The 27,024-nt window shown below is 41.9% G+C and overlaps 1 protein-coding gene across 2 annotated transcripts in view; it reads left to right on the forward strand.

The window, feature by feature from the left end:
* Positions 1-684: 684 nt before the first annotated feature.
* The window catches only part of LOC778726 (protein patched homolog 1), a 36,173-nt gene continuing 9,833 nt past the window's right edge, over positions 685-27,024 (forward strand). The window contains exons 1-13 of one of the 2 annotated variants that reach the window (XM_018812051.2): positions 685-1,185; positions 13,090-13,282; positions 18,690-18,876; positions 19,538-19,616; positions 20,172-20,272; positions 21,145-21,268; positions 21,605-21,697; positions 22,032-22,153; positions 23,815-23,956; positions 24,335-24,466; positions 24,848-25,003; positions 25,451-25,549; positions 26,540-26,665. In XM_018812051.2, coding sequence (XP_018667596.1) covers positions 1,138-1,185; positions 13,090-13,282; positions 18,690-18,876; positions 19,538-19,616; positions 20,172-20,272; positions 21,145-21,268; positions 21,605-21,697; positions 22,032-22,153; positions 23,815-23,956; positions 24,335-24,466; positions 24,848-25,003; positions 25,451-25,549; positions 26,540-26,665 — 1,602 coding nt within the window. In that variant the 5' untranslated portion in view covers positions 685-1,137. Of the gene's footprint in view, positions 1,186-7,128; positions 8,617-13,089; positions 13,283-18,689; positions 18,877-19,537; positions 19,617-20,171; positions 20,273-21,144; positions 21,269-21,604; positions 21,698-22,031; positions 22,154-23,814; positions 23,957-24,334; positions 24,467-24,847; positions 25,004-25,450; positions 25,550-26,539; positions 26,666-27,024 lie in introns of those variants that run through there. The other variant, XM_009860380.3, reaches the window with a different exon arrangement.

The raw sequence follows: 27,024 nt of genomic DNA on the forward strand, positions 1-27,024 counted from the left end.
CCCGGCTTAAAACGTCCCAAGTAATGAAATTTTTCGTGTATCGCCAGCTCTGGCGGCTTGGCTAAGGCTTAGCACCGAGAGTCAGGGTATTCCTTTGCGGCGATGCGAGACGAGTCCACGCATTAGGCTCCTCGACACTTTCCTGTTGGTTCCCCCTATCCACCCATTACGTTAGAAACGTGTCTTTTCGTGGGTGGGTTCTGTATAAACACCGTCACACACGTCCCAAGCACCCTTGGGCCCGTCACTATTGTTCTCTAGCGAGCCGATCAACGTGTGAGTTATCCGCGGCAGTCCTCGTCATATTATTGCCACTTTTACCGCACATTCGCTTAGAATTGGTACTGCGAGCGCATATCACTATATTGGTATTTGTCACTGCCGAGTTAACAGGTCCAGCTCCAAGGTTGCTGGTTTCAAGGAGTATTAGGACTCAGTAATGGTAGACCGAGTTGCGTTATACGAACGCGTTTCAGATTATTACGAAATTAGGCGCATTCCTAAAAGCGTATGTATTTCAGGAAATAGCTTCTTCGTTTTTGCTTTATGTTGATTTATAGCTTTGCTTTAAACCGAGCCCACAGTTGTACAAGCATACCATTTGTCCTGACGCTTCAATCGGTTGTTTGCACGATGATACGGGCCCCAGCCGACGCGTTAATCCTGATTAATTAAGGTCCATCCCGACTTTTCTTTTCAGCAGTACCTCATGTCAAGTGTATTTGATCTGTAAGCCGTCGCTGAGACATTTGGATTTACTGCGACGTCGACATTGGTAGCAGCCGTGTTTGCCTTGCGTGATATTTTACCATATAAAAGAGCTACCGTTCCATTCAACACAGGTGTTCCCATAGACCGGTGTTCTACACATCCCACCCCAGCGGCGAACACGGAACAGGACAATTGTGATCGAGTACACAACCGCCCAACACCCGAACCCTACGACCCTTGTGGCGCGAGGAATGCGGCCCACCACCACTGCCTCCCAACCCCAACCAGCAGCTTATTGTTAACACGGCGTAGATAGAAGGCGGCCACCGGAATCGTCAAGCACGCGTCATCGCCCGGACGAAGATGAATGAAGAGTCGGAATCTCGACGATAACCCGCTCTGGTAATTACCTGATGAAACTGGATAATGTACGAAACGAAACCTGGGATTAGTTCAACCACTTCGGAGACGGAGGTAAGCGTGTTGATGTGGAAATTTCGTTTCTCCTTTTCGATATTCGAAGCCTCCAACAAAAATGACCTCTAAAGATAAATGGATCGAGCGATTTCGGTATTTCCTATATACTTCCACTTGTCATAACGCTATTCTCTATTTCATTTGTAGTCGACTATAGTTTCCTATTAACGGCTTAACCGAGGCATAGAAACTGTCGGGTGAAGTATCGCCATTAATCAGAGCATAATTCAACGAAGCTATTACACTAGGGGTCGTTTAACAGGATTCACATATACCCCATACTGTGTACGTAACGATATTGAATTATCAATGCGCCATTTCCCCTGCAACATAATATTTCCCACATTACTGAACACCCATTGTTAATTATGTCGTATTTGGTATAAATCCAATGGTGTACTATAATGTATATCTGTGCTGTATATATCAGACAGTCGGAACGGTGTTTGAATGTTTTGGCGACTTGCGAAAGGGCTGGAATGCATTACAGTTACCAGATCAATTTCAGAGTCAAGACACACCTAACCACGCCATAGACCTCTTAAACAGTCGGCGGCGCGGTAGTGTTATTTAAGTTTTGAAACGTTACACAATAGTAGCGAACGTTTCTTGTTGAATGTGCGCACCGGTTCGAAAATCCGGGGGCCGACAAGCATAAGCTGTAAAAATTAAACATCCCTTCTTGTGGAACTGTTCAAACAGCGAACCGGTTTCCCGGGTCTTATTTGTGTTTACGTGGTATGTGCGGGTATTAGGTAATCCATGACTTACATCTGTCCACATATAACTCTTTGACGCGTTGATTTTAGTTCTCAATGCATCTGAGAAAATATCAAAAGTCAGACGCGCAGTGGCCCCTGCGTTGTAATCCTAAAGCAAACCGCTGAACTATACGGTCCAAATTGTTAAGTCCCACTTGCAGAGCGAATGGCCATCTCAGCGCCAAGAAAAAGTGATTTGTTAAAATCGACCGAAAATAGGCGACGTTTTGGCATTTCGGGTCTTCTGTTTGGGTGGTCTGAACACCCCGGGAGGTTAAAGCATCGCGTAATAATTAGCAGCGATTACAGCAGATGCCCGGTTTAATCGGGTTCGTATCGTTTACTTGCGGTGCAATCTTCGCCGCTTCTTTACGCCGCATTTTGTATTCACGTAATTGGGCGCGAGCATAAACATTTTACAGCGCTGGGTCACGTCTTGTTGTTGCAGTTATATTGTAGCAACTTCTAAAGTGCTCGCGCTACCGTAATACTGGTTTACATGAACGATATACAGTATACACGCACTGTAAAGCAATTGTCGCATTTCCAGGTCCTACACAAAGGCCACCATATATATGGGCTCATAAAGGTTTTGTTTATGTCTAGAGAGTAACGGGTTTCGCGGTCAGGCATATAGCTTTCGCGGCAAATGCATTTAACCGTGTAAAAGTGGTTCACCGTCGCTTAGCTTTCTAGTCGGCGTTGTTATTGTTCAGCCTATTTGCCCTTCGAATGTAATCTATAGCCAATCCCATATCCCGTCCTGTTTTCACGTTCCCTGGCGCGTAATGTCACTGTTTCCAGATGTTATTTACCTGGACTTACTGGCAACAGTCCAAAAACAACAGAACCGTAGCACTTTAATGTAGAATGCCACTTTGTGTACACGCAAGTCAAACCCATACAAACCTAATACATTCGTCCAATAAACTTAGAAATACACGCCGCGTGTTCTATGGCGCATTATAGGAATATTTTTCTTATATGGAAACAGTCCTGTAGTTTTTGTGAGTATTATCTCCACGGAGGTCCAAAAGCAATTTCGAGGCATTTCGTCAATGCTGTACTTTGTAGAAAATACCGTTCTGACAGTCTGTTGTATTTTCAAATAAGCGGCCTCACGCACCGGCTTTATATGGCGTGAATCCTCGCACGTGCCACAGTGTGCTTCGCCTTTGAACCCAAATCCCTGAAAAACCAGGCTTTTTAAAAATGAAAAAATAGTATCCTCAGCCGAGGTAATTAACCGAGATATGCCTATTTTCCGCGGCGTGCTTTGCGCCCGTGTACCACGTTAATTAGACTAACTAGCTTTGTAAGTGACAGCGCAGCTAATAGGTTATAAATGGTTATCTTCCACTTTGGGGGTCGGGATACAAAAAATGTTGTCACGCTATAAATAGATCTGTGTACAAGAGGTATTCACACGCAATATAAGGGTTGGTAGCTCTATAACATTTCATTATATTTTTTTATATAGTAGGGTGGGGAAAGATGGGATACCCTTTCATTCTATTTTCTCATCCTATTTTGTAGTTTAAAAAAATTACAAAACGTTGTTAACTGTTTAAAACGCAATCAGGGTATCTGGATATTATGTGCTAAAGGTATCCCATCTTACCGCACCGTACTACATCCCCAGTAATCCATATAGTGAAAACCTACAAGTTCAGGTAGAATTTAGCACACGATGCCGTATTAAAACTTGGTAAAGTATTTTTAGGATCTGACCTATAAAAAATGTGCTCCTATAAAAACACACCATCAGCAGCTTTTTGACGGGAAAGTAACTCTAATGATAAGATACCAAATTGAGTCATTTTTAAACGGATATTGCATGTCACGGACTCATTTACGACGGACAATCAAAAATCCACGTGCGTGCTGTATATATATAGACCCCTGATTCCGATTCTTATGTGCAATTTATTCTTATTTGTCGTGCGCGGCTTGTATGTCATTTTTTTAAAGAGAGGAACTACCGAACCTATCACGATCTAATTAGCCACCTTTCAGACGATAATTTTATTATTTTCCGGCAATTTCCGACTGTTATTATAGATATAGGCTACACGTATATAGTGTCCAATCATAGTTATATCCATTCTGTTACATGGGAAAGGTCCAGGCATAGGTGATGGAAAGTTTCTAAAGTTACACAACAATATGATCGTTATTGGCAGCATCAATTAAGTATACTAAAAACTGGGTACTTTTATAACTACGTTTTTAACGAGTGTATAAACAATAAATAGTTAAATTATGGGAAAGACGCTTCAAAGCGTGCGCGTTTTACTGTGGCCTTAATCAAATAGTAATTCATACTTAAACAATCAGGCTTTGTCGTTACGAGAGTAATTATTCTGCTCCGTTTATGGTTGCCCCATTACATCACTTGCATAGTGAACCCGTTTTACCGGTCACAATAACAGGTATTTTAAAACCATTTTACACGTAGTGTCCTTAATTATAAAGTGGCCTGATCTTAACCGCTATGTTGTAACATGGTTGTTTTCCGGATGTTCATTCGTATTTAATCAAACTTGTAATTATGCAGTAGTCGTTTGGGGTCTAGAATATTGATACATAGAATGACGTTCATGTGTCTGGCTCAGTCGCTTGTACTAACATTTTGTTTTCGGATGGTATCGTTTATATGAAATTTATTTGTCACTAGATGACGCAGTAGGGGCAAGTTATAAAGAATTGTTTGTCGCTTTGTCACTTTTTCAGAATCTTTTGAAACTCGCACAAATAATTTCGTTCATGTTGTTCAAGGTTTATTTTTGGCTAGAACTTATATATGCATTTTGGTTGATATAATTTTGTAATTTAACCAATACCGAAACCTGTACAGAAATAGTTTTAACATTTGGTTGGAATTTGGTTATCTCCGCTGAAAACAGGTGTCGCTACTTCTTTTGCGGTCTGAAGTGCGCTGTTAAATGGAGCTACTACACTTGTTGTGGCAACACAAAAGCTACACCCTTGCAGTGGCCGAGAAATGGGCGTGCACCGCTTTTAGAAATTCGGTAATAGCTTCTGGTTTGTGGACAGCGACAAACGTAATGTTTTGGGGTTACCGTTTGAGCGCTCACCTGTCGCATAGTCGATTTTGCGGACCCTCGCCACCCTCGCGCGTATCTATAGTACGCAAATCGCTAATTGAATGAACGCATACAGAGCCCTTCTTTGGTACAGGTCCCTGTAAAAAAAGCGAGCGAAATTTTACCAAAATCGTTCTCTCTCTTTACCGAGAATGTCGAAAAAAGGCGCCTACCTGTGTGGTCCTCTCTCCTCTCTTCGGGAGGCGCGGAGAGCTCCGAGATAGCAGCAGTCCGGTAACACGAGACCGGAGCTCCTCGACCGTGTCCGAAAATGACGGAGTCTGTGGTTTAGTGTTTGCGTCGATCACCAGTGCTATGTATTGTTAAGATAGTGTTTAGGAAGTTACGAATTTGCTGTTAGCCAGGTGCGAGGTCCAGTAAGAGAAATAAAGCATCCACAAAAAAAACAACTTTGTTCGCGACTTTTAATAACAAGGTCAAACGCGCCTTTAATGACCACCTCGTAATTATCTATAGCGTATATAGAGTTTTCGACAAGAAAGGCGGGTAAACGTTCAGTTCCAAGCAAAACGCAGGACCACCGGGTCCGTTACGCTAAAATTCCGGCCGAGAATGATTGAATCCTGCTTGCCGCCAGACTCGTCGCCACCAAAACCGAGTATATCGAAGAGAAAGGTTAGAAACGCTTCGTCTGTTTACGCGACGCCGCTTTTTAGCGCTCAAAGCGTTTTGTGGTGCCAGCTTTGCGTGTGGGTGAGCAATGGCATTATTTTCGACCGAGACCGTATACACCGTCTACCGTACATAACAGATTTTTACGACCAGTCCGCGGGAAATTGGCTAAATCGAGTCGGTTAACTCTGAAAACCTCCCGAAATCGCTGTCATTGCTGGACGCTTGCCGCGCTCTCTCTGTCTTTATCCCTCGCGGGAGGCGGTCTCAGTAACGGTGGTCGGAGGCGAAAAAATAAAAACATGCCGCCAGTTACGGTGCCTTACTTCGCTCGGCTGACTCTATTCAAACGACCTCGCTTGAAGAAGACCAGATCTTACCAGCAGTCGGTCGAGGCCGTATGAACTGCCATAGTTTCGAGTCTGTATACCCGGATTAGCTGGGCCACTGAGGTCGAGCAGAACGAAACAGCACATAGGGACAGTAGGCTTACTCCTTCGTCTTTTGGGCGCTTAGGGCTTTATGTCAGATTAGTTACATCAAGTGATAAAACGGATGTTTTCTTTGATGTTTCGCTAACGTTTTGATAGACAGTTCGACAGTGGCAAGTAGAAACAGATTATGAATAAGGGTATTCTAACGCAGACTGGCAGTGGCCTTGTTGATAGCTATTTGGCAACAGTCTAGTCCCCAAAGCTGTGGCCGCGAACTTAAAAACAGATTAATTCGTGATATGCGACATTGTTTTCTCAAAACCCATGACGTTCGAGCTACAAACACTTGCTATTTTTTACTGTAAGCTGTAAACACTAAGCAAGTTAAGCGAATGTAAAGATAAACCATGTGTAAGATCGACGCTTTTAAAATGTGTTTGGTATAGTAAGTCTGTCGCCTTGGGAATTGAATGTTTTATTCACGAAATAGCGGCGAACAATTGATGATACACCAGCATAGGATGACAATACTAAGCTTGCGGTATACACGTGTTGTACCAAGGCTTACGCGATGTATTGTATTGAGTATGCCATGGTTGCACGCGGTCTAGCTATTTCGTTATCGCCTCGTTTTCCAGCGGTAGGCGAGGGTAGATACGATTCGGCCTCGATAACGTTGACAAGAGGCATCTACAACGCTCGCGGCTTGAACAATGGGAAACCTGCGCGGCTGCTAGCCAAGTACTTATGTAAACACGGCTTATTAAGTCAGGGCAACGGTCACGACTGACCTCCTGTAATGAAGACCTGGCGACGGAGAATAGCAAGAGCGGAAGCGCGCTTGGTTTCGCAACAATACAACCGAGGGTGGTCCCGATCAAAATTGGTGACAGGATAAAAAATCTGCTCGAAAAATTTTGAACCGACGTCAAACCAACCGCCCGTGATGTAAGCACAGTCTTGTCATCTTAGGTGAGATCATGTTACGACCGAAAAGCACAATTTTGCAGTTGTACAGTACTCTGTGCTGTTGCGGAAGTCATACTTATGTCTCGCTTTGTCTATAGCAGTAATCGAGTACTTTGACTAATTAGGCAGTCTAAAGTGGTCAGGTCACGCGTTTTTGAATTGCAAAATTTTGTTTAACTTATATACCATTGACCCCACAGTGAGTTTCGCGTTGTATGATGGTAAAGTGTAGGTGCTCTGCCGAAATTTTTGCCTCGATTCTGTCGAATGAGTATGTCCGTACGCAACGGAGCACCGCCGGGCAAGGAACAATCGGACAGATCATTTATTGGGCCGTGCGTGCCCGATTCTAAAATGGATTCAAGAAATACTGAGCTCATTTCCGGAAGAGCCAGCACGAACACGATACACGAAGGCCTCACGCCACAATTTACAGACCAACCAGAAAAGAAAACAACAAATGTCGCGAGAAGAGAGAACTCGACGATTGATGGACTGCAAGAAACTTTTGATGATGTCATTGCTGACGTTCACAGAGATAGAAACTCTCAGACCGATGCTGATGTCTTCCATTCAAGGGGAGACACTGAAGCGCCCACACGCGCGTATAAAGACACAACAACAAGGCCGTCAGTACCTGTTGTTATACCTAGTGCAGCCTCGCCAAGATTAGGCAACACAACTCAGGAAGAACACAGGGGTCCTACAGACAGCCGAGAAGAGCTAACAGTCACCAGTATCTCATCTTGCGGGTCTGACTGGAAGTTACTTAACAGTTCAGACCAGGACGCCGACTTCAATCCGCCGAGGCTAGCATCGGGAAGAATACGGCAAGATCCCGGCCGCAGGACTACCGCAAAGCGGCGGACGCTCGGCTCGTTTTCCCGTACTCGACACAGTAGTCAACAAAACACTCGAAACTCAGGAAGAGACTCTACCAGTTCGTCGGATAACGCGATCTTTCAGGACAGCAGGATGACGATAAGCGATGATGGCTCAGGAACGCAACGTGATGATGCGATAGAGGTGGTAGAAGACATCAAAATACCTGTTGTAGCGGATCCGGCTGTACGTATTGAAGATAACACGCAGGATTCTCCCGAGTACTCGGAAATTCCCGATGTTTCCCGAATACACGTACCTACAGAACCCGTGGCCACAGTTGATCCGTGGGTGAGGTCTAACAACGAAGTTGCAACTGGTGGCACCACAGTACGTTTTATAGACGCGAACCAACACCCTACAAGTGCATATCCCCCTGACCACATTACTGAACACCAGCGTGCACCCCATACGCCGCAAAACTATTCGGCAAACTATGCAGGGAATACTAGACCGGCCAGGAGATCGGATAGTCAGGAAGAACTTGATCAAATCGCCTCCAACCGTTCGCGCATGCGCACAACGTCGAGCGGACCAAACGCCGACGAGTCAGAGCTTCGAGAACGAATTAGAAACGACATGGAGTTACTGACACGCCCCAGTTGGTGCGATGCTAGATTTGCTTTGTCGCGTCTCGACCAGGTTTGTACAGTATTTTATTGCTGATTAAAAACTCCCTACCAAAAGAAATTTCTTGCCGCTCAAGATTTCTACGTATTTTAGAGCATCCAGCACGCTAAAACAGATGGTGTCGTTATGACTTATAAGCTAAAAACAGGAAAAAACTGTCGAGATTCCAGTTTTAGATTTAGGATGATCGATTTGTATTTCTTAGTAATTTTTGGCGTGACAGCGCATCTAAGAATCTCAAAATGGCGCGCCGCCGCATAATTTGCTATTCAAACGGAATTAATTTGTTGTTGAACGCAGCTGGTGGTCCCTGGGTCGCATGTGTCATGTTTGAATGTGTGCACAAGGCGTCTCAAAGCAACTGTAATCTGTGGCTTCCTATAGTTTGTATAACTTGTATTCAAGTGTCAGGTTGAAGTCCACCTTATCAGTCATTTTAATCGAATTAAAATTCGTTCAACTATTAACGCCAAGTCGCCCTGTTAGATGCCACGCACTATTCGCACTGTATAGTGGAGTAAATAGCACGCGATGTTGGTGGTACATTGACAATTGTTTTAAAATGCGTCATGCGACTATGTCACGTTAATGAAATAACTGCCTTTGAACCAAAACATTTGTTCGCTTTCATGAATTATGAAGCTGTGTTTTCGCATTCCGTTTTGTTAAGTATTTTCCTGGACCGGCGCTTCGCCACGCGTTGAAACAATAGTGCTCTATGCTCCCTATATCTCGGGGTTTATCCACCTTCCAACAGTGGGGTATACCTACGTTATTGTGGCTTTGTTTTTCTCCGCCGTTTCCGTGCCTCAAATACGTAGCATAGCGCAAGCATGCGGGTAACGGAGGAGGGGCATACGAAGCGGAATTTCTGTTTGTGCTTCATATCGTGCGTGACGTACGCTTGAGATTTCGTAATCTTCCTGTACGTTTTTAGTTCCTTTTAATACCGTTCCTGCATACCCAAGTCAACCGCTTTAACAATACGATCACCAGCTGAGCACTTGCGTTATACCACCATCCAGGAATGTGAAGCTTCGTTGTTTCCAAGCCAAACATCGATTCGTCACAATTCAGCGGGCTCTCTAACGCGAGGAAGTTTGCTCAGAAATAGATTACCCACGGTTGAAAGTGAATCACCGCGCACGAGAGAAAATAAACCCAACCACATCTCAAGCCGTGAAACTTTTACTAGCTCCATGCACGTATAGTGACGTTTTTCATAGCGCCAAACTTTAACTGGCTGCTATGTGCACGCTTAGTTACGTTTAACGTACGTTATACTGGGCATGTCAACAAGACGTGTCTCGCATCGTGTAAGGATGTTCATGACGCAATTCAAATTTCAGTAGTTGCGTTTTCGAAGCTCTACGGTCGCTCTTCCAGCGGTGTTTGTCATACTTGTTGTAACCGAAGCTGTTATAGAGGAATCAGCCGCTTAGAGTGATTGACTACCGGCGAATTGTGCGTCGTGTGGGTCCGTTTTTATAACCCAACCGATATCTAGTGCATTGGGTGCGTTTGGGTGCTCCCCGCTAATCTCTGACGTTGATTCATCGCTGGATTTTATTATTTCAGCGCGCGGTGTCCCGTTGACAGATGGAAGTTAGTAGCGCCGAGCGAAATGCCGCTTTCTGGAAACGCAATACCTAGGTCGGGCACGCGATGCTACCTATCGCGTAATTGGAATTTCAAGTTCGTATGACTACCTTGACCTTGTCCTATTCTATAGGGGTGAGGTCCTACATTGGGCAAAGCTGTAGGGAATTCTGAATTAGTTGTTTCATTGGCCCATTACGCCAGACCTTGACCTTAACGCTGCTTACAATACGTAGCATGACTTAAAGTCAGCAGCACCGCACGCCTTTCAGTTTTTTGATTAATCTGGTGACGCCAGGTCGGGTTTCGTTACCGTGGCGCGTAAGCCACGACTTCTAAGTTGGGTGTTTGTTTTCACGCTGTTTGTATCGTTTTCGTAATTGCGGAATTACACAAACTATAGCGTTTGGGTTTACATACCAACAGCGTGGAATCGATCCCCCATAAACCGTGTTAAAGGTTCTTGCGGTGCGATTTCTTCTTTTGCACCTGCCTCGGTCTCAATAAAAGGTTAATTGGTTGTTTGCTGGCAGCCATACGGTGCCAGGCTGCTGGATTCCTTTGCAGTTGAGTTTTAGCTTTGTTTGAACGGTCGTTCGAGCTGCACAAGCAGGTATCAGTGCAAGTGCTGACACTTTATCAACAACCGAACCGAATAATCCGTAGCCGTCACCTGGCTATCTCACGCCGCGATAAGGCAAGACTGCGCAACACCTGCGCGCGTAAACAAGCGAGTTTGGTCCGGCCGTGCTGCCAGCTCGACCGCGGCCGCAAGGCAAAAAGATCGCCCATGTCACCGCTAATGCCATCATTGCAAAGGCAACTATCGTCATAAAAATTTTCTCGCATTCGACATGAAGCGTCGCGATCGCCGCTGGCTATGACGGTCGGACCACCGGGTTCGTTAGAGCTGCTTAATGTATAGGTGTCCTTATCGTTCAAGATCTTCGCCGCCCGCCCACTGTCTTATAGCGCTGTACTAAGCAGTGACACTGAATTAGCGAAGCGTTGGTTTTATTCCGTTTAAGGAATTAAACGACACGAACCGTCCATATATATTAAGGTGTTAAGCTGCGACGGCTTATCTGCCAAACGACAACTACAGCGTAAATAAGAGCTTGCTGATGGTTTAGCTGACACATCGTGCGGAATATAACCGGTCCTGACACCTTGTTTACCATCGGTGTCTCCCCCATCACATTCTTGGGCGCTCAGTGCTGTGTGCATCGTCAATATCTCGCGTAGGATTAATCTCATGTTGCGGGCAATAGCTGGCGACCTGGCCACCGGGATTTGACCGTAAATATTCCGGTTCGACGTAAATTTCAACAAACAGACGATGACACCTCGACGTGAGTAAGAACTCCTTATTAAAACGGGCTCAGGCTCGCGCTTTTCACAGGCGCCGTGCCGGAAAGCCGCGAAATCTATTCCGGAGCTGTAGTTTACCTTTCGCCGCGGTTATTACCTATTGGCCAATTTCCTTTGCGAACTCGCCCGTTGCACTAGCAAGCCACGGCCGCTGACAGTCGGCGAGCAAATCCGTTTTAAATTGGCTCTCAGTGCTCGTAGGGATAATAATGAAACTTGGAAACACAACGGATGATATCACGCCAAAGAAGCGCACTGACGTAATGACCACCAACGTGGCAGCCATGCAGTTGTAGGCTCGGAGGCGAAATTGAAAATTAATGATATCTTTCGCATCGGCGCAGGTGACAAGGCGGTTGGTTTCACTTTCTTGCGGGTTCTTTTCATTGTCCAACATTGGTGTTTGTTGATTTGGCGCTTCCATGGCTGTCAATTGTAAAAACAACGAAGTTCTTTGAAATCACGCATTTAACCTGTCGGTGTCGAAATCTGTTTGTGATTTACGGAAATCCGAGTTTAGCTCTGCTACCTTATCAACCAACCGCAGCGTGCGTTTACACAAGCCCGCCCATACACAATGGCTACCTTACATGTACAATAACATATACAAAAAGAGACGGTGACGCATTTCTCTGCTATTTACCCCTTACGGGAAATCGGTTGTCGTCACATAACACTGTTACTTATTTTTTACCTGTTTTGAACCGTTACTGCACTTGGTTACTGCCCAATCAAACACTAAAGATTCCTATAACAGCCAGGAAGTTTCGTAAAACTGTCGCGTTTTCCACTCGGTTTAACGAAAGTAAATATACCACCCATTTACTACAATGTCCACCTGGTAATATTTTTTCGTACAGGACAATGACGTGTCTGTTCAAGTGTCCGGTATGCAGCGTAACAATTTTAAAATCCCTATACTGATGTTTCTGTTCTTTAACTTAAAATATGGTTGACACTTGGTAACGTGAACCTTTTCGGTAATTTATTTTTCAAAACCTTTAACAGAGTATTCAATCTTGCTTATAGTTCAAAGGGTACAAAGGTTTATTTTTAAGTTAATATATCTTTGAAAATGGGATACAAGTATATTCTTAAGTTAATTTATCTTTGGAAAAAAAACCTATACTGATAGGAGTCTTAGGACCTTCCTTTCGGAAATACTCATTTGTAAATTGCGTTTAATGTCTGCCTCCAACCCAGAAGGGACCGGTTCAAGGCTCGTCGTTGCTACCAGTAAACCCTTATGGGTTGTCTAGATTGTCAGCCACGTTTTAAAAATTTAAAATGGTAACTTATAAACAGGCACGAGGTTTGAATCAGAACACTTACCTTATGATATAACAACTGTCATTGCCCCTTATTCACGCGAGGATAAGTAAGTTACGTACGTGGTAACTCATAAGTGGGCACGTGGTTTATAAAACAAAACACTCTACTATAGCAACTGTATCTTTTCCCGCAACGCGAGGATAAATACGTTTTATTCATTTATTTATTCGAACATTTTTTCAGGATAAAGCTACTGGGAACAGATACGCACTCAAGCTTCGGTCTTTCTTACACCGTGTCCTCTTCAAGTTTGGATGTTTCATTCAGCGCAACGCAGCATACGTGCTTATTATTGGTATCCTAGCTCTTGCTGGATGTTGTATCTGCCTCAAGTTCGCTCACATGGAAACCGACATCTCGAAACTTTGGGTGGAAAGTAAGTGAAGATTAAGATTCTGTTATATTTAAAGCATGATGGGAAAAGTTTTATAGGCGATATTTTGCGGGAAGGGTTAGGTTGTCTAATCTAAAAATTAAACACCTACAAACCCGTTGTATCGCTGGTAAAGCTTGTAGGTATAATGTTTACAATGGTGGTGTTGGTTTTCTCGGTCTTTACATTTCCAAGTGCGGCTAAAGGTGTATCAGAATGCTGATTGATTATGTTATCCTAACATCACGTTGCACTATTTGTTGAAAGTGTTAGTATAAAGTCTATTTATAGCATTGCGGGTAAAGATGGGATACTGTTAGCATCTGAACAGCATGTTTCCTAAGAGTGATTTTTACAGTTAATATATCCGCCTTTTAGGGTTGCGGGTCAACGGTTATATTATTCTGTAAATATGCTTTGTTTACTATCAAATGGGACTAGAAAGTAGAATGAAAAGTACTATGGGCAAACGGAAAACAGAATTTGATTATTTTAACCTCATGTAAATATGAGTTCGTACAAAGGTTCATAACTTTACCCACTGTGGGGTTACTTTTATTTGAAAAGGGGGATAAATTATCTTAGACAGGCGCCATGAGAAGATGTAGTTTACCGTTTATTTGGAGCCTGCATGGTAATATTGCCGGCGTTACACTTACTTTACTCCAATCAGTGGCGCAGTGTATACCAGGTCGCAATTTAAAGATTTGGAATGGTCGCCATTGCGTAACAGTGATTGCCGCTTCGGATTTTGCGGCGGCGCCCCTTAGGAATATTGACATGCGAGTAATCTGCTCCTAAACCGTAAAATTTGTGGCGTAAATTTACTCGCCGGTCCTCGAAGATTCGACAACGATAAGCTGATCGAAATTATCCATTCAAATCGATGTTATCACTTGCTCATTTTTTGTTTGTAAAGATTATCAATCTTAAAAAGGCCACTTCAATTTGGTGGATATGACTCACACTATACAGTCTGTCGTACAATGGCAAAACGAATGCGCATTACACAAAAATAAGATTATCCGCGGTCCTATCTAAAGTGACTGTCAACTGCTAAGTTGACTGCGGTGGGAAAATGAAAAACCGATACTTTACCTATGTTGCCTTATTTGTCTAAGGCTATGAAGTGTTACACATAGTGTCAATGGCTCCAACACAGTGGCCAGTTGTTGAGAACTCGGTATCGGGTTACGGAACCCGTAAGTGTCCGTCCCTATTTCACTCTGTATTTTATGAGTTCGCCTTTTCGTATGGGTGGTCTGGCCGGCCCAGATTAACAGGTGTTCCTTCCGTATTGGTCTAAGAGTTGGGCTGTGTTTTGGATCGTTATGAAACCAACCCTTTTACCCAAATTAGAAGTGCAGTGTGTGTATGATAAACATTCCGGTCATTTTCAGGCACCCGAGACCCAAATGGCCATTGCTTCGGCTATCCTATAACTGCAGGCCGGGGCAGGCCAGTAAAAATACTTATAATTGATGATATTACCCCTCGTTTGGGGTCGCCGCTATACAGCCCCTCCCATATCCGTCCACGCATGCTCTAAATATTGCGTAATCGAATTCGAGCTGTTTATAGCTTCAGTTTTGTTCGGGTGGTACCGCTATAAAGGGTACGTAATCCCTAAATTGCTAGGCTCAGAAGAGACCGCCTGGTCCAAGCACCGTATCTCAATTACATTGATACGTAATCTCGTTTTCGTCTTCTGGTCAGCGGATTTTAACTGGTGTGTGGCCGTTCGTATTTTGAAGGCAATGAAACAACTTTGATAAAAAAGCACATTGTGATTTTTCGTTCACACTACTATACAGTTACTGCTTCTATTAGGATAAATCAAGATTTAATAATCTCCATAAACTTAGAAAATAACTCGAACCCTTATTTTGCCGTCGACTGATGCCCTTTGAAGTAAAATATCTGGGCCGGGTAGTATTTGTCTTCGCAGCTGAAACTTTTAACTGCGGGTTCCTTGTACGTGCAATATGAGCAGGGCCCCCATTACCAAAGGTCTATGTCTTCATTCTGGCACTTAAAAGGATTTTTGGGTTATGTTCCGGTAACTGTGTTTTGCTACGTGACGAATGGACTTAAAAACCTGTAACGAATCAATCAGACCCGTGTGGTAGTTTTAATTTAAGTTTTTCTTTTAATATGTCGCATGTACGCAACCCAATGACCTCTGGTTTGCGCAAGCACATTATGAAAGCCATGGTTACAAAAGAAGCTTTTTAGGGCACCGTGTTCGGAGGTACTTTGTTGGGCAGTTCAGGTGGGTCGCCACGTCAGGTGACCGTGAAAGGCGACCCCTGACTTACCTCACCTGCCTCGCGCTTCTTTGTTTACTTTCAAACGTCGCTATTGGCAACAACCGCAAAAGCCGCGCTGTTTAGAAAATAAAGCGCCCGCCCTGCCGCCAGCAGTCTCATGTTTAGACCTGCATAATTTCTGTCCAGCCATGCGGCGCTGTTGTGGGCCAAATATTTGACGAAGTAATTACCAGTGTGATTAAGGCGCCCTCATCATCTTTTGTTTATCTTGCCAAGCAAAATATATGCAACCTGATACACACTGTTCGCAGTTCAATTTGTTCCATTCGTACCACCCGGTAAATATCGCTCAGTTGCAAGTTAAACGACGTCTCGCTTTACAACGCTGTGTATTTTCTATCAGTCCACCAAAAGCTGACGGATGAGCGCAGTGCGAAAGGTCCCCAGCTCAGGCTTAAATATCTCTGGCTTATTATTTCCGGAGCCCGGCCGAGACCCCTTCACAGGAAACCGCGAGACGATAGTTCAATGGCAAGTTGTGAGACGGAGAATCGGTAAACACGCGAGTGTAGCGCATCCAGGTTTGACGTATTTGTTTTACCTCTGCCGTTCTTCCGATAAAAATATCCGCCATCACGCTCGGGGTGGGCCCGATAAGCCGGTGACAGCTAAGCGAGGTTGTAATCTGGATGACGCCAACGCTTAACCTTCCGCCGTATTGAATGTCCGTTCACAAGAAAAGGTTCGCCTGGAGCGGATGCAGCGACTTAATCTTTCCCCAGCGCCAAGATTGGGATACAACGCAAACATAGAAAATTCCCTGAATCACGGGAGGAACTGCCGGCCATATTTAATCACAGACCGCCATATTTGCCAAGTTTCGACAACAGCAGGGAACCCGCTTCGTAGACTTTCTCACCGCATATATTTACCATTCGCATATTAGTCGTAAGTTTTAAGTTAACAACGCTGATTGTGTTTGAAGATCTATATAGCTGAAAATGTAAATTCCACATTTCGTACCCGCATGAACTGTTGGGTTACAGTGGCTGATAGCAGCCTTGATAAACCTCTATCCTTTTGTGTACTGAAAGTAAAGGGTGCTATGATCAATGAGTTATATAACAGAAATAGCTACGAAACCAAGCCCACTCCGCAGTGTAATTCTTTTTCCGTCACGCTAGACTCATTTTCAATATTCCCATGTTACGAAATGGGGAAAATATACGACAATACCAAATCTATATTTAGCCGTGCCAGGAATTTCACCTCACAACGGCAAGGCTGTAATTTGTAGCGTTTACCTCGCATGGCCGTACTGGTTGTACCCCAGGTGCGCGGGCACGGATACTATGGACAGTTGGTGACCCACAATGACCAGTAATGGAGGTTCAGACTGACCGCGTGGAAATAATCCGGTTCACGCCTGACCGCTATTCGCAAAGTAAAAATTCCTTGAATGCGAGAAATTGCGCAGAATTCTATATCGAGTTAAAAACTCGTTATATGATATTGGTGTCCTTTTAAGTGGCTAAAATCAAAACTGACATAGTTTTTCTAAATCACATAACGGTTTTAAATAATCTTTTTTTAGTAACTACTGTACTATAGTACTTTGGGGTAAGATAGAATACCTTTAGCACATAATATCCATATTTCCTGTTCGTGTTTTTTGTACAATTACCAACGCTATTTTAGAGTCGTAATAAGGCTACAGGTATGTAGTGTTTGAATGCTCTTTGTTAACTACCGAATGGGAAGAGAAAATAAGACAAAAACATGTCCATTCACTATAAGTTACCTGAAACGAAAACTGGCGAAAAATAGGTTAGAAAATGTCCAACCTAACATTATCCAAATCCCATATGATGTTTTTTGTTTTAATTATAATATTTTTGTTGCGTGGTGAAAATGGCCATTTTAAGGCTTTAGAAATTCTTGTTGTGTTGGATTATAAACTCTGCCTTGACCTCTTTAATCGTCAAGTTAAACTGGACACCGTTTACTCTTACGCTTGTTGTGGTAGAAAAGTTTAAGCGGTTTTCGCAGCGTGCTGCCCAAATATTTATTTAATTCCACCGAAATCGGTTTTGCTTCCAGTGGAACTTTTTCTTATCGCATTAATTACTGCCGAGCTCCAGTTTCCTCCCAAGCTAGAGCTGTGAGCCGAAGTGACCCGTGCCGTTTCCCTTACTCGATACAAAAATCAATCTTTTCGAGCGAAATGGAGACGTCGTGCTGTCTGAAATAGCGTTTTCTGGCGATAGGTCGCAAACCACGTATCCCTTGCGCTTTGTGGTACCTCGCTTTGGTTTCCAGTGCTCTATATCCCATTTACGCTGAATACTGGTGATACATACAGCATATAACTTGCTACATACCCATCGCTCTCACATTTCCGACAGGTCCAGGTACAAGTGATCGAAATTATTTTGTAAACTTCTTTCAAGGGCTCAGGATATCATGATTTCAAAACTATAAATGACCTCACACCCCTTGCCACCCAGTAGGACCTTTATATATTATAATTTCAACCCGGCGTCGGTGGGAAAATACAAAGCACCCGTGAAATAAATGTCGTGAGAATATCAAACAGGTGTATGTTTTGCCACGGGCATCCTAGCATTGTAGCCATGAAACATTGTTAAAATGCTAAGTCACATGTTGCTTGTAAGGCCACCCAGCCCTTTAACCGACACTCGTATCCATTTACATGAGTGACACTTCTACATATCTACATCCTGTTGCTTGTGATGTATTATCTAAGACATCATATCTGATATACGGATGGTTATTTTTCTCGACAAAATGTAGCAAGCTATATATGGCAGTGCCACACAAAGTGTGTATAACCATAAGTCGCCAGTGAGTGTGAAATGCTTTAAAACCGAATATTTTAGTTGCTTTGGTGACACTGTATATTTACTCATCTTGATATGTGTTCGGTTGGCTTTGTTTCACCTTGTAACTGAATATGTTTACAATAACATTGCGTCGTCATGTCTGTTTACCTCTTTGAAAAATAATTGTTTGTAATAGATTGAAACAACTATAGTTTAAAAAGTTATAAACGTAATTGACAAAATAGACTAATTTAAATTATTTTCACTTCTTTATCAAAAACTGTGTTTTTTTTTCAGCTGGCGGAAAACTTGAAGACGAACTGAAATATACAGCCAGCCAGTCCTCTTCTGGCTCCGAGTCCTCCGGATTTACTCTCCAGATGATGATGCAAGCCGGAGAAGACATCACTGATCTAGACTCGTTAAAACTTCACCTTGATGCGGCGATCGCTGCCACCAAAGTTACGGTGGTTATGTACAACCAGTGAGTAATGTGGCTAAGCAGTTATTTTAAGGAATTGATGACGTCAAAGTGTGGTAGATTTTAAGAGGCGATAGCGAAAGAACGCATTTCGTTTGAGATCGCCACAAAATGAATTGACCGACGCTTGCTTGCAATTTGTAGCACTTGGAAAATCACTTGTGTTGGTTGTTACATGTAACTTGTGTTTGGTTGTTACAAATACGAATTACGACCGCTCGCGCCCACTGTATAAACGTAATTTAAACTACATCGTTTATCAGTCAACTGAATACAGTTTAACCCGAAAACTAGCGTAAACCACCGGTCCAATAATGTAGGGATTTTAGCCTTTTCCGGCTACAAGGTGCTGTATGGTACAGAGCACCCGTTTTTAAAAACTATATCCTATACGACGAGAGGGTGAAACAAATGACATGCATTTAATCATAAGATTTAAAGTGCCGCTTATGTTTCAATAGTTTTGACTCTGTATTAAAAGATAGATAACATGAGTTGAATTAAGTTTCAACTCAGGAAGTTCACGACGGGAGGACATATTTTAAGTTCCAGAACAACGGGAGGCCGGGAAAGGGCACCGAATTAGGCGCATTACTGTCTTCTATCTATTACTTGGCAGCCTTGATCTTGTCTAAGAGAATAAATTTTATTATTTGATTTTCAGGACGTGGTCCTTCAACGACGTATGCTACAAGCAGGCTATTCCAGGCGACGAAGACAGTAGCGGGAGTTTTATTTTGTCGGTGAGTGTATTCGTACATCAGGTGTTTTATCGAGGCGCTCTAGCCGCAGACCGCCATGATTGTGTTCTTGTTAATCATCGAGAGATTGTGCTCACGTCGGCGGGCTTCCTACGCCTTGAAAACCGCGAAGCAACCCCGTCGACCCCGGCCTTATTTTGTCAATACGACCGGCTGTATTATTCAAGGAATTCAATATTTTTATCTTTCGTTGTGGCTGGCACGCCAGGCCCTGTTCTTGGATGTGGGTAAATAATCGATTCGGGCACCAGTGGTTCGTTCAGCGCGTTTAAAAATAAAACTACAACCGTGGTATGGGTTATACTGACAGGCATGACTTGTGGGCAAAATAGCGGAGTTTATTGCAACTACCCAACAACGCATCGATGAAAGCATAGCAAAATACATATTTACGAGCATTTTTTCATAAATTTATAGAAGAATGGGCGGAGATGAGACACCTTTTTCATGTTTCGCAAGGTGGTTCATGCTTCTTATGTTTTCCGCATATTGGAGAGATAGGTTAAATTTCTATGCAATAAATTTATTTTTCCCCAGACCCTGGAGCGTGTGTTCCCATGCTTTATCATTGGTCCACTGGATTGCTTCTGGGAAGGTTCGAAACTTCTTGGCCCAACACCCCCAATCTACTTAGGCCCGTAAGTATTTAAACCTTGTAATATAGGCTGGTAGATACGATGTACTAGTATATTAAAAAACGTACAGAACGGTTAAACAATCTAAAAACACCCAAACGATTAAGCGGGGGAAATAAAATGTAAACTAATACTTCAGTCATATTTACGCACGTTCATTTTATTATTTTTTTGAAACCCATGAATTATTCGTACAATAGATTCGTTGCTTTAAAGGTTTTTCTTTAAATTCAAACGTCATTTGTACGATTATCTACCTGATGGTCCCAAAGTACTTCTGCTAATGCGACAGCTTTTAATCTTGGCTGACGTTGGATGTCTTAGTCGTGCGACTTAATCTCACTTTAAATTTAATTAGGGCTTATGTGCTACGAAATACGTAACCGTCAAAAAGTTCAACGAATTGTATTTTATGATAAATATGTTTCGCCTAAAATGGCATCATCAGTCTCTTATTCAAGTACAGTTTAAAAAGAATTTAAAAAGGGACTGCTTTAAAATAAAATACTGATAATACCATTTCAGGCGGAATATAGTAGAGTGGGGGAAGGTGGGACATCCCTAGCACATACTATTCAAATGTACCGGTTGTTTTAAACCATTTAAAACGGTTTATATGAGTCGTTAGTATACGGTTATATAATTTTTTAAATGTTCTTTGTTTACTACCAAATGGGACGAGAACATAGAATAAAAAGGTGTTCCATCTTCCCCACCCTACTATATATATCGTAGAACAAAATTCGTTCGTTTGATTTTTGTGTGTAACGTAGTACTTGACCCTGAACGTGTTTTCCGTCTTCATTAGCATTAGATCAAGTCCAGATTAACGAGATCCATCAAAATTACTTTAAAGTAACTTTACTTCTTTACAGGACAATGTCAGATATTACATGGAAGTCCATGAACCCATTAGGACTTATCAACACGTTTAGAGAAGCCCTCAGTGAATCGAGCATCGCACCAGAACTCAACGAATATTACGAGCTTATGTTACAAGTAAGGTTTATCAAGTTGACCTGTGTTTATGTTAATTTTAAATCTTTGATTCCAAAAAGTTAATCATCTTTCAACGGCTTATCTGGTACAACATTTTGGTGTATTATCTGTAGTATGAAAAAACGTAGTGTATTTCTACAGAGGTATAAAACGCCCTTTGCTAAAACATATGTTTTGTTACGCATTGCCAAAATAATATATGCCAAAATTATTGACTTCTATGTTCTTATTTAACAAAATAAACATCCAAAAATACAAAACTATCGCAAGTTTAATAACATTTAGTTATTTAAAAACCATTATCCACTTTCATTTATTCTAATATTAAATCTATAGGCTGGTATTACCAACGGTTACACTGATCGTTGGTGTTTGGACCCAATGGACGACGAATGTCCAGAGACAGCACCTAACTATCATTCTAAAGAGGTAGGTCTTGTTTTATAGTATAATATTCTATATAGGTGAGTCCTTGTCGGATTTAGACCAGATTTTTCCAAATACCCTCAAACCCTCTGGCCGCTTTTGTATGTCGTTTATGCGGCCAGTGAGAAGAAAATAACGTGATTTAAATTACTTGTATGTTGTATTATAATCGTTAAATTTACTCTGAAATCGAGAGGTCTTATTCACAAACGGATCTGTCATATAAATCGGTTCAATTTGTGCTTATATCGATTAACATAATATATCCCTGTTTTTTGGCTTCTTGTTATTTCTATAATATGTTGTTTGAATTTGAATCATTAAGTTTTCATTCCAGCTTCCTGACGTGAAATCAATTTTAAAAGCTGGCTGCAGTGGATTCGCAACCAAGGTGATGCAATGGCCTTTGGATTTAATTGTGGGTGGAATAAAATACAATGGTACTGGGGCAATTGATAGGTAAGAAATTGAAAATCCTTTAAGTTGGAACTGCACAGAACCGTCGCGTGAACGTATAGCTTATATCCTTGCATGGTATAGTGCAGCGACAGTTATTTTAACATGAGTCTTCTGTCTCATACACCTCGCCCGCTTTCAAGTTACCATGTATGTAACATTATGGATATTTTTTTTGTTTTGGATATTTCTCTTTTTTGGAATTAATGGCTGACAATTTAGACGACCCACAAGGAACCACTTTGGTTTTAAGCATCTCGCTGTAGCGTTTGACTTGGTACCGCGACAGAAGAAATCTTAGACTGCTTAAATAAAGCGTATATCAGCTAGTTGGGCTGTTATGGGTTCGTTGAAATACCGTATGAGGGTCTTAGTTATAAATCTGGGTCCCACAAACGCTCGCAATGCCGTGCAATAGTCGACGACGCGTGCCCGACCGAGACGAAGCATTTGGCGCAAAGCGAAACACACGTTCGCCGTTGACAGAATTCCTACCGTGGGCGTTTGATGCATTACCGACGCTGACAAAATGCAACGTATATTCTCTTGATAAGACTTTGTTTCCCCGAAACAGGTGGTCTAGGCGTGAGACCTCGTACCATAGAGGGCACCGACGCTCGATTTAATGATTCCGAAAAGTATTTTGAAACTTTTTTAGCACTGACCCGGCAAAAAAACGAAAAACTTAAAAGCGTGGTCGATGAAACGTTTTATCATCGCGTACGGCTTTGTTATACGAGATCTAAAGCGTGTGTGGCGGAAGGTGTAGGGGGTAAATGCATTAAGCTCCACCGGGGTCGTGCTTAAGCCATAATGGAGAAAAACATTTCGGGTGTTCATGCACTTTTCGCCCGCTTCGTTCGTTCGTTCCAAATATTTTGTCACGGCGAATTTCCTCCAAATACCTGTAATCTGCTTAAGACCAATTACAAACATAAACTTTGACACTGTTTACCGACTCAGCTCATTCCTCGCGTGCCGAATGCAGGACAATGTAACAGGCGTACCTTCGCGGGTGTCGATCACCGACCACCCCCAGCCAAACCAATATAGCTGTCTTTCCCATATTTCCGTTTGCCGCCTCTACAAGCCATGTATGGAGAATAAAGCTGGCCCCTGCTCGTGTTTCAAATCGAGTCATATCAGCTTTGCACGAATACAGTAGCGTGCCTTCGCAGCTTCAAATAACGAAGGCCAACATGGTTCGTTTACCACACGCAACCACAGCGGTAGCAATGTCGCGAGAATTCAATATATCACAAGCTTTTGACATGCGTATTTGTTCTCATTTTCAAGTACAGTTCATAATGTTTTCTGTGTCCATAGCCAAATAAAACGGCGAAATTTTTACAAAACGTTTAGTATGGTGGGGAAGATGGGACACCTTTTCATTTTATTTTCTTATCCCATTTGGTTGTAAACTTTTTACAGAGACTTATTGCAGAGAACATTCAAAGAATTACGTTTCCCTATGACTTTTATTGTTAATTGTTTAAAATACGATCGGTTTCGATATTATGTGCTAAAGGTGTTCTTTCTAACCCCACAAAACTATATTCACTTTTTGTCCACCAATCGTCAATGAAAATTTTGCCCACCAAAATCCCAAAGAAAACTTAATAAATCATAATTTCGAATATATAAGTCCCCATATTTTCTGGCAGTGCTCAAGGTCTCCAAACTCTGTTCCAACTCATGGGTTCAACCAACATGTACAATTTCCACAACTCGATCAAAGGGGGTCCCACTTGGTCCTTACAAAAGGCAGAGGCTGTTTTGTTGGCTTGGCAAAGAAAATTTGCAGACGTGAGTTAACTTATTCAGTTTCAGGCACTCTGAGAATCATTAGTAAAATTGTACGTTGGTACTAAATATATAATGTATAAAACCATGATGATTTCCGTGATTCGGACCCTGATCTGTAGTGTTAATAAAGTTGGACCGTTCTCGTAACAACATAATATTCAATATCTAGTGCTACAAAATAAGTAACAAACAAATTTCTAACGAATATTGTACCATAAAAGATATATATTTATAAGTTTTATCTGTTACGTATTTTTTTACACTTTGTCCTAACCAAGAATGGTTTACACTTTGGTAATGTGGCAAACCATTACTTGTATATTTCACCATTAAATACACTAGGAATTATATAATCACGGTATGCCCAAAATTTTACAGACTCTGTTCGCCATTAAATCAAAAAAAGTCGAAGATAAAATCTACGCATTCACGGGTGCGACAGCTACCGATATTTTGAACGAATTCTCGAATATGAGCACGATGCGAGTAGTTGGCGGTTACTTGCTTATGGTAAGCCTATTTATAGTAAGGCGGGGGAAATGGAACACGTTTTTATTCTATTTTCTTCCTATTTGATTAGTGAACAAAGAACATTCACATAGAACGCTGTTAATTGTTTAAAACATGAACGGGATACTTGGATATTATGTGCTAAAGGTGTCCATCCTACCCTACAGTACTATATGCTAATGGAAAAATCTGAAACTAAATATTTACTCACAAAGTTATATGTAAGTAACTTGTAAGCGAGCACATGGTGTATTAAACAAAACACTCATGTTATAACGACTATCGTTGCGCGGCTACCCAACGATAAATTGTCATTCACATTATATTTTCAGTAACTTCTGAATTTTATTTTAAAATTTAATCTTTTTTTATTCTCTATAGATTGGTTATGCCTGCTTATCACTTATGAGAAGTAAAGCATCAAGGTCCCAAGGCTTGGTTGGAATATTAGGTGTGGTTCTCGTAGCGCTTTCTGTAGCTGGGGGTCTTGGTATTTGTTCAGCCATTGGAATTAGTTTTAATGCAGCTTCAACGCAGGTAAATGGGTTTCATGAAATCGAAATTTTGACATTTTCCAAAATGTCAAATATCTGTTCACACTCAAGCCGTTCCGAATGACGGACGAAATGTTAAAATAAAAGTTACTCAAAAAAAATTTTTAAATGTCATGTTGACAGTTAAGTATTGCTGAATGGGTGACAAAATTTTTAGAAAAAAATTAAAAGTTGAAAAAAATATGTTTTCATAGGCCTGGTAACAGAAGGAACAGAATATGTTGACAGTTATTCAAAATAGCTCATCTTTCCAAACCATCAATCAATTAAAACTAAAGAGATTTTAATTGCATTACATTATACTGTATAAGGGTTAGAATAAAATGATATAACATGTATTAGTTTTGAAGGTTGTTATAAACAGGTCAAATAAAAACCAAAAATAAATGCTATGCTATTATACAGTTTCCTAAGAAAACTTTTATTTCAGGTTTTACCCTTCCTTATGCTGGGCCTGGGTGTTGACGACATGTTTCTGATGGCACATCACTTCGGAGAGATTGCTGTGTTAAGCTACATCCCATTCAGCGTGAGTGTGTTATCATATATATGTTAAATTCAGACGTATAGTACTGTGGGGTAGAAGAGGATATCGTTGGCACATAATATTCCATATTTTTTAATCCTGGTTTTAACAATAAACAGCGTTTTTTAACAATAAACAACGAGTTGGAGGTTACGGTTATATAATTATTTGAATGTTCTTTGTTTACTACCAAATGGGATAAGAAAATACAACGAAAACATGGTCCATCGTACTCTAACCTGCTATACATAGTAAAGTTAGACTGTTAACGATATTCTACAGATGTATATACAACGTTGTACACTTACAGTGTTCTTTTTATATTCTTATGTTGCATAAACATGTAATATAATCCCTGGGTGTTTGGTTCTAAACAAGTTCAAAGCCATTAATCAAGTTTACATATACTGCACACACCCAGTTACCACCTGTTTTAATAAATCATACGTGGCTCTTGTGTTTGTTACGCCCAGTCTACCTGAAGCGTAGCGCTATAACCTATTGCAGACACAACAGCCAATATTACTTGAAATGTTTTTAAAATATCGGTTTCTTAAGTCGAAAAGCTAATACCAATCGGGTTTGGGGTGAATGGTCTTATATCGTTAAGACTCGTCATATTTTTAGCTTACGTGGGCGTTGAACCAAGTGTGACGTCTATATTACGTGTTTTCATTAATCCGGCACAGTGGTTAGCACGACTACCTCTAACTTAAACAGACGGGGATTGATGCTGCTACCTTGGTGGGCGTATGTGCTTTGGCAAGACACTCAACGGCAATTTCAACAAAGTAGCCCTTAATGGGATGTGCAAGTTGTCAGTCAAAACACTTAAAAAAAAAATCTCCAAAATTACATACATGATAACTCGTAAGCAGACATGAGATGTATGAAACAAACAGCCGTGTTATAACGACTGTGGTTGCGCCCCCTGCGAGTAAAAACACATTTCATATATTACATTCATTTATTCATATATCTATTTATTTGTAGGAACGAACCGGCGAATGTTTGAAGCGAGTTGGTGTGAGCGTTTGCTTGACCTCAGTAGCAATTCTATCAGGATTCCTGTTTTCTCTCATTATTCCCATGCCAGCACTACGGGCGTTCGGGTTACAGGTAAGCGCTCAATCCCATGTCGGTGGGCCATTATCATTATTTACCTACCACGGCCCACCACGTTTTACCATACAGTGTCCATATTCGAGGCACTTAAACCCAGCGCAGCTGCTGGACGTCCAACAGTCCGACCCGCATTAGTACAGCGTAGCAGGCGGCTCAGATTTCCAGATCCGGGGCGCGTATGAAGTGGCATGGAATAAACCCCTAGAAATCTGCGCCCCATTTGAACAAGCTATAACTTGCCAAAGAAAAGGTGCGAAGGTTAACTTAGGTGATGACAGTTGCTTTCGCAGAACAAACAATCTCTGTCTGATAATTTTAAACCTTTAGAAGTAGGAATGCCTAACTCATTACAG

The sequence above is a fragment of the Ciona intestinalis genome, chromosome 5 (genome assembly GCF_000224145.3).
Source record: "Ciona intestinalis chromosome 5, KH, whole genome shotgun sequence".
NCBI classification, from domain to species: domain Eukaryota; kingdom Metazoa; phylum Chordata; class Ascidiacea; order Phlebobranchia; family Cionidae; genus Ciona; species Ciona intestinalis.